At 40.5% G+C, this 7916-nt stretch overlaps 1 protein-coding gene across 3 annotated transcripts in view; it reads right to left on the reverse strand.

The window, feature by feature from the left end:
• The window catches only part of cln6a (CLN6 transmembrane ER protein a), a 7561-nt gene extending 371 nt beyond the window's left edge, over positions 1-7190 (reverse strand). The window contains exons 1-8 of one of the 3 annotated variants that reach the window (XR_004609252.1): positions 6968-7145; positions 5689-5809; positions 5451-5549; positions 4045-4233; positions 2293-2348; positions 1203-1419; positions 486-776; positions 1-386 (exon numbers count right to left, since the gene is read on the reverse strand). The exon at positions 1-386 is cut by the window's left edge and continues 360 nt beyond it. Coding sequence is in view for 2 of the 3 variants with exons in the window: in XM_034529567.1 (XP_034385458.1) it covers positions 506-776; positions 1203-1325; positions 2293-2348; positions 4045-4233; positions 5451-5549; positions 5689-5809; positions 6968-7014 (906 nt within the window). In the remaining variant the exon portion in view is untranslated. Of the gene's footprint in view, positions 387-485; positions 777-1202; positions 1420-2292; positions 2349-4044; positions 4234-5450; positions 5550-5688; positions 5810-6967 lie in introns of all 3 variants that reach the window. The other 2 variants (XM_034529567.1, XM_034529568.1) reach the window with 2 other exon arrangements.
• Positions 7191-7916: the final 726 nt, after the last annotated feature.

Raw genomic sequence — 7916 nt, forward strand, 5'->3', positions numbered from 1 at the left:
AATGTAAACTGACACATTAAAATGGCCCTAAATTGGCTGCTGCATTTTTACCCAACGTTGAGGCCCCCTTTCTCGTTTCGGGCCCCATATAAAGTATCTGTTGACATTACACATGGTGCTCGTCCTTAAATGGATCTCTCTTAGTCTCAGATGTCACGAGATTCCAAACAGTTTTTACAGATCTGACCGAATGTCCAAATTCAGACCGAACATAAACAACTCCAACCTGTTCAAAGTCTCCCTCGCGATATAGAACGAAACCGAGGAGACAAAATCTTCTCCTGAACGTACGGCTGAAGGCAGCAGAACCTTCAACGCCATCGACAGCCTTCACGGATCGTCATCGTCGTCCGAGTGCAGCCGCTACCTCCGTCACGGGAAGTCTGCTGAAGAAAGACGAGAGATATGAATCATCAGCTCACACGTGGCCTCTGGGTCAGGAACATGTTTTTTTTCTTTTCTTTCAGACAAAGAGCTGCGCAGACCTGGAGTGACCTGGAGCGACTCAGTGGTTCTGCTTGATGTGTAAGGTGTAGTAGGACCAAGGCTCCGGCACATAAATGAGTCCGGGGTACTTGTTGCGCAACACCGGATCGTTCCACAGATAAACCACCCACAGTGCAACCAGGAGCACGGTGACGCTGAAACTGCAGAACAGGAACAGGCCATTGCTGTCTGGACTGAGGCCTTTACGGTGTTGATGAATCACCATGACAACCATGGCGAGGAAGGTGAGGAGGAAGAGTTCAGTGATTTGTCCTTCGGTGACCAGGTACCTGGAAGAAGGTTAAGAGAGAGACGGCAACTTTTTAAATTACAGCTGTAACCTTTGCAATCGGCACACAAGGCGGCGGTCTATGTTGACGTCTGTTGCACAGTGCAAATGTTTACTTCACAAAATAATGCCTTTTGATTTGAAGATGGAAATAAATGTTTTCATCCCTACAAAAGGAAACCATATGGTGCTAAAATACAGTTTTCAACAACACAAATTGTTCTTCAATAGTTTTTTGGTCAAACTTTCTTTTTTGTCATTATGTACAACGTTTTTTGCAAACTCTGTTTACTGTCAATCATCTGATAAAAAGAGTAAATGCTGTGTCTTAATTCTCTCTACACATACATACATATATATATATATATATATATATATATATATATATATATATATATGTATACATATACATACACACGCGACTGACCAATAGTAGAGAGCGCTGGGTCCCAGCAACAGGCGGCCGGAGACAGGCAGCCTCTTCTCCTCCTCGGCCTTGGTGAAGCAGCCGGTGAAGTAGAGGAACAGAATGGCGAAGAACGGAATATACCTTCAACAACACAAGAGGCAGAAACGGTATTGTCGACTGGTACCGGTCAGCTTCAAGTATTTCTTTGTGAAGGGATGACGCAAACCTGGCGGGGCTTAGTGAAAGAAAGAACCATTTATTATTTATTATTGTAAAACAGAATCAACCAACTAAAGCTACAATGAAAAAAAAGAAATCTGAGACTATTTTCATAATAATAATAATAATAATCCATTTAATTTATATAGTGCTTTTCTAGATACTCAAAGACACTTTACATTATACACCGTAGACACAGCTACGGGGAGCAATGCAGGGTTAAGTGTCTTGCTCAAGGACACATCGACTAGGGCGGGGATTGAACTGCCAACCCCTTGATTGAAAGACGGGCATGCTAACCACTGACCCATAGTCGCCCATAAACCCATAAAATGATTGTTTCAGATTGACAGGTTGTCAAACTTCTCGTACACACGACTGCTAGTCAGGTAACTGTAGAATATCAAGTGCCTATTTTGGTCAAAATTTAGAAGAGAAAGACAAATTCAAAAAGCATCCTTATCATGTATAAATAAAAAATAAAAAAAGAGCTACGGTGCCGACCATAAAACACAACATCCCCGGTTTTGGCCAATATATCGATATTGGGATATGAGAATAATGATCTAAATAGCTTACACACAGTTGATTGAGCCATGAAGCTAAAAAGGTCCAGACCTTTGGAGTCCACCATCAATTCTGTCCGATATCAGGCAATGGGCCGATTGAGGAGAGATAAACCTCCTCCTCCTGCTTCTAATGTCACCCCGTTTCACCAAACCTGCACAGTCTGCCAATTCTAAAACGTGTCTTTAGATATTTATAATGGCCACAAATTCCAGCACACCGATGACATCATTAGACAGATATTTGTTTCCTCTCTGAATCGACACTTCCGTTGGTTTCTTGCGTCCACGTGTTTTTCAAAAGACGCAAAACAAAGACATACCACATCAGGTGTCCCAGGTGTTCGTCGTAATAATACAGCAGCTCGAAGGAGTCGATCTGTGGAGGAATGGCAAAAACAAATGAAGTGTTCTCATTACAAGATTAACATGTGGGTTTTAATGCCACCTTTCATAAACTGGAATGTCATTCTGCGTCTTTGTCCAATGCCACAGTGCCACCTGCTGGTCTTGTACCAGTTACAGTTAGTCTATTGTGGCTATTAAGAGGAAAAGGGCCTGAATAGATGGGAAAAGAAACATAAGAAATATAGAATGTGAATCTACCCTGAATGGTTTAAGTATAAATATGATGTGAATCATATGTTATGGCCTTCACAGTAACCAGATCTCAACAATTAGTAGAGCAACTTGTTAAACATTGCTCTCCACAAGCACAACAAATGAGGGAATCTCTTGTGCGTTGGGTAGTCTTAGTTTGTTTCCTTTTAATGTGTCACCCATATTATATTAGTTAAATACACACCCACTTGACCCATGTGGAATATATTGATCGTCTCCTACAATATGTGGTTTGTAGCCGCCTGCTTTTTTGCACCGCTTTGACATTTAAATGACACTCAAGCGCATAAACTCTTTAGGCTTTGGAGCACATTTTCCTGTTCACTATCTTATTTGAAAATGTATTTATTTAAAAAGAAAATGCCGTGTCAAGTCCTTCTTCATCTACAGTATTATGGTAGTGTGAAAAGCTCTGCGTGATAATAACACCGTATAAAAATCACACACTCTTCCGTAAATCCTCATAAAAAAAAAAAAAAGGTGATATAGATGCGCTGCAAATATTCATTGCTTTTCCACATGCATCATGTGCAAAATAAGCAAATACTAAAGACAATTGTAGAGTTTGAATTTACACAAGTTCAATTAAAACAGCATCCGCCAGAGAGATCAGACTTAACTCTCTCGGATGGCGGCTCCAGCTTTGAGTCGACAGTAAATTATCACTCATGGTGTGTACATACCTCCACTTATAGTTCCGTTTGTGTGGATGTATTGAACACAGAGAGCTTGGATCATATGTGATTTGTGCAGGTATCACTACGTTGTGCACAATAATACGTGTATTACACCCACACGTAAGAGGCACAATGGGATGCTTACAGACCGCCGAATGGTGTCAATGGGTTGGCCTGTATTTTCATAACGTTAAGTGTGCAGTGTCCAACAAAAAGACTCCGCACGGGGAAAGTATCAGCAGAGAGGTGGGACCAAGAGATTTGTTGTCGCCTTGCATCCTTGTATTAAAAAAAAAAAGAAAGAAGTAAATATGAATCACTTTATCAGGTTTATATTACAACGTCCACTTTTAATGCGCTTAAAATAGAGCTCTCGGCCCATATGTATGACGGGGAGTAGAGGCCTTCAACTGATTTCACCCATTAACCTTCATCACTGATGGCTACCCCACTGGCCAGGAAGCATTGGAGCAACTATAGACATAAACCTTGTAAGCCAGGGATCAAATCCAGCCAGTCTTAATGTAAAAAAAACACATCCATCAGTTACCCGTATACCACTCCTGTCTGTCATAGGTGGACACTGAATATTCTCTGGAGAGTCGTGGCAAGCGACACAAACATTTATTTTGTTGTATGACATTACGAGAGGTGACGATTAACAAAATATATATGAATAAATTCTGTAGGATAGCCGACCTTTTGACAATTTTCTCGGGGTATTCCAGTGCTCCCAGTACTGTACCCTGCTCTACTTAAAACACAATAGATACTCACCAGTGAGGCAGGTTTGAGGTCTTTGATGATGGGGTTCTCTCTGACTGACAGGTGGAGCTGGTAGCCACTCAGGATGAGCCGATGGTTGATGGAGTCTCCCACCAGGTGGATGCTGGCTCCCATCACGAACGTGATGATGCAGAGGTAGACCGCCGAACGAGGCAGCTCCCTGGGGCTGCGCTCAATCAGCTGAATGGAGCAATGACACACGGTGTGACACCAACTTTATTATACAGAATTAGTTTCGTTAGATAATAGAATTCAAGAATCAACCCCCAAGTCTTTGTGGTCGTGTGGAAGAACCTCACCAATGAGGTATGTCACCTTTTTTTTCTGCGTCACGTGTCAGGTTAGCTTTAGACGCAACAGGAAAACAACGCACACAATCTTTACTGGGGCAACCCAAAAGGGCCAGTACCACCTAGTCAGGCAGCTAAACATTAACATGTTGGATCTTATAAAGCTGACAATCAACCGACTCACTCAACCTCACCAGCTACATTATGATTACAATCGCATGAAAGGGGTTTGGTAATTACAGGCCAATCACATGCAACACTGACAGAACAAGAGCCTCAAGTGCATTTATCTCTTCAGAATCAAGAGGGAGTGTTCAGCTAAATAAATGTGCAATACAAACACAACCGGATTTAGATTTACATCAATAGTAGAGAACGATAAAATCCCTTAAAAGTGCCACAGCTGGGTGTGGAAATTAGTCACAATCTAATCATAACGTTGATTGGAAATTGTATTCGTTACGGAGATTTGTTTCTTTGAAAATAAGGAATGGAAAATAAGCAACACAAACATTAGTGCAACTACAAGTAAGTGGTTAAGCGTTAAGGTCTGTGTTTATCATTATAAAAAAATTAATGAAATCAGATGCAAAATGCTCCAGCAAGCAAAGTGTATGGAAGATATTTATTATGCAATCATGTCAGGTTTCCCTGCAGTGATGGAAGCAGTGCAAAGGCAACCCACGGCAAAGCACAATCACTGTCAGGAATACAATCGGGAATTTAATACTTTCAGCCTAATTAATATGCAACAGTAAATGTCATTTATAATTGGCACCTGGGGTTAACCAGCTTGTGTGTTTGAGCTGTGTCTAACTGCTGCACATATTTCCTGTATGGCTTATACTGTATGAATCGCGGAGAACAAAATGGTTTCCTGTTGTTTCCGCCCCTTTGTCACAAGCAGCACTTTTGTCCATGTGGGGGTCAATTATACCCGTCTGTTGTTGTTGGTTAGTAGGTACGCTGTGTACATGTGACCATGGTGGGCATGTTTCGAAAATGTAAAAGGTTTAATTAATCAGTCTCATACGTAGAAGAAAAAGCAATTTTCTGGGACATGCTGCATATCCTTTGCATTTGTCTCTTCCGTGTGTCGACACTTACCTTGAGCATGAGGAACGGTGTTATGACGTTGTAGGCCATGTGGAAAATAGTCTCCAGCACTGGCTTGTTCAGGGGAAACCACTCCAGAGGAAGGGTTATCTAATACAATATGATACCAAGAAACCATTTGGTGTTCATTGCTGCATTAAATGTGAGGGTAACCATGCATCTTGTCTTTCTTTTTTTTTTTTACTATCATGTCATTCTTTCAAATGGCCTGTGCATTGATCTCCCTCACCATGACGATAGGTCTTCCAAAGTCCAGTATCCAGTTCTGCAGAGTCAGACAGAACCACAGGTCACAGTGGAAACGCGACCTCTTCTGCCGGGGCACATTTACCTTCAAAGGGCCAGGAGTGCTGTCAACATTACAAAAGCAAAAGGGCAGAAAGGAGGTTGAGCGTTTAATAGACATGTTGGGAATACTGCAGTAAAGTGAGGTTTACTATATACTATTTACTACTGCAGTCAATTCGGGGTAAAACACACGGTGGCCTTTGCTGCTTTTTACTAATCTTAATTACCATTATAAATGTTTTGGCCACGTGATCCTTCATATAAAATGTAACAAAGCACTTTGCTTAGCAATAGTCATACGCATACAAGATGTCCAAATCTGCAATTTCCTGTCACACGCCGAACGCGGACACTACGGTTCCGTCGACCTCCATGTCTGCCTCACTCCTGGCATTTATATATCCAATGGCACGGCTCCATTGTCGTTGCAGTCTAACTTGGCATTTGCTACTCTCATTTAGTCAGAACTGAGTGTATTGACAAGCATATTTTATCTGATCCAGATATGCTCTTTTTATACTAAAAGATGTTGTCAAATTACTAAGTTGACAACTAGATGCTATACTTTTGTAAATGTGGTTTCTTTGTTATGTTTTACTAACTAACCAATTTATGTTCAAACTTCCAGAAAGAGATTTTTAATGGCATCCTCCTTTTCTTTTCTTATCAGTAAACACATTATTCAAATGTTGGCCACTATTGGTTTCTTTCTGGGAGTGTGTTTAGCTCACTGCATACACAAAGCGACCAAACTAAGGCCAGAAAGAAAGAAAAAAAAAGACTACAGGTATTAACAGCTTCTGTGGACCCACAACGTAACACAGTGAATTTGTCAAATAATTAAAACAATAAAGGGATGTTACAAAAGTTCAAAAGCAAGCTGTGTTTATTCAGTCATGTGATTTAGGACCAGCAGCAAGATAACAAACAGCCAAAGACGGACTGCAGACAAGAGGAAGGTCACCAAAAGCCTCTTGCATCGTATCTCTGACGTATGCAACCGCGTGTTTATGCAGTCGGTCCTTGTTTATAACCACAAAGACACTTTCTGGACACAAGATGCGTAAGAACTGACGTTATTAAACACTAACTTATAACTTATAAAGAAGTTAATGTACTAATGTCCCACCGTGAGTGTGGTCTTTGAACCGACTCTGCTTTCATTCACTAACGTTAACAAACGGCTAAAAAGGAAACAATAACGTCAGCGTAAAGTGTACCTTTGAGTTGTCGTATCGTTGCTTCGACGTTTCCGCAGATTCTGCATTATCGCTCCCGTGTTAGCGACAGTTGGTCTAACAACTAATGGCGCTCCAGTTTGCGGTGTTAAACTACAGTTAACGGTGTTAAACTACAGTAAACATCGTATCTGTCAAACGGCTCTTGTTCACTTCCTGGTTTCCGCCTTGTTCCCGCCTTTTCAGTTCATCCACCAATCAAACTGCAGCAGAGCGCGTTGAACCAAAGTAAACCCCGAGTTTTGACTTTCAGGCGATTCTGCAGATTCTCTTTCCACAACCATGACTTTAAAAATGTATAATAATAATAAAACAGATCAGGCATAATAAGAGAAAACACCCGTGTGAATCGACACTGAGTGTGTCGGGCCTTTTTTTTCTTTTTTTTACCAATGAATAATTAATTGATTCATATTTATAATATATTTTTTAAACGTTCCCATGTTATAAATTGGTATTAATTCAACATTAAAGATATGTTTGTTTTCCAGTGTTTTATAGCTACATAGTAGTACACCTGTGCTTTTCTTACTGTGACATGTCAAAAGGCTCCTCTGTCTGTTTACCAACCCGTGGCCCAAATATATATATTTTTTTCTTATTTATTATTTTGTACAACCTTTACTTAACTAAGCTTCTGCATGCAGCAGAAAGGTTTGAATATATATAGATAGTGAATTGAAAATTTCAGCACTGTATTTTTTTGTTAGTGCTATTTGATTGTATGTTTTGTTCTTGAGTGCACCAAAACCAACAGTGGTTAATGTAGTATTGAATTATTGAATATTTGGCTTTTCAAAGAATGCATTATTCAGGAAAGGTCAAAAAAAACAAAAACATGTTTACACTAACACAAGGAATATGTATTGAACATTTGCTGTGAGGATGTTTTTAATCCAGCGAGACTTTGCCTCCTGTTGTGGGCACCGCT

Source organism: Cyclopterus lumpus, chromosome 3 (assembly GCF_009769545.1).
Source record: "Cyclopterus lumpus isolate fCycLum1 chromosome 3, fCycLum1.pri, whole genome shotgun sequence".
Lineage (NCBI taxonomy): Eukaryota > Metazoa > Chordata > Actinopteri > Perciformes > Cyclopteridae > Cyclopterus > Cyclopterus lumpus.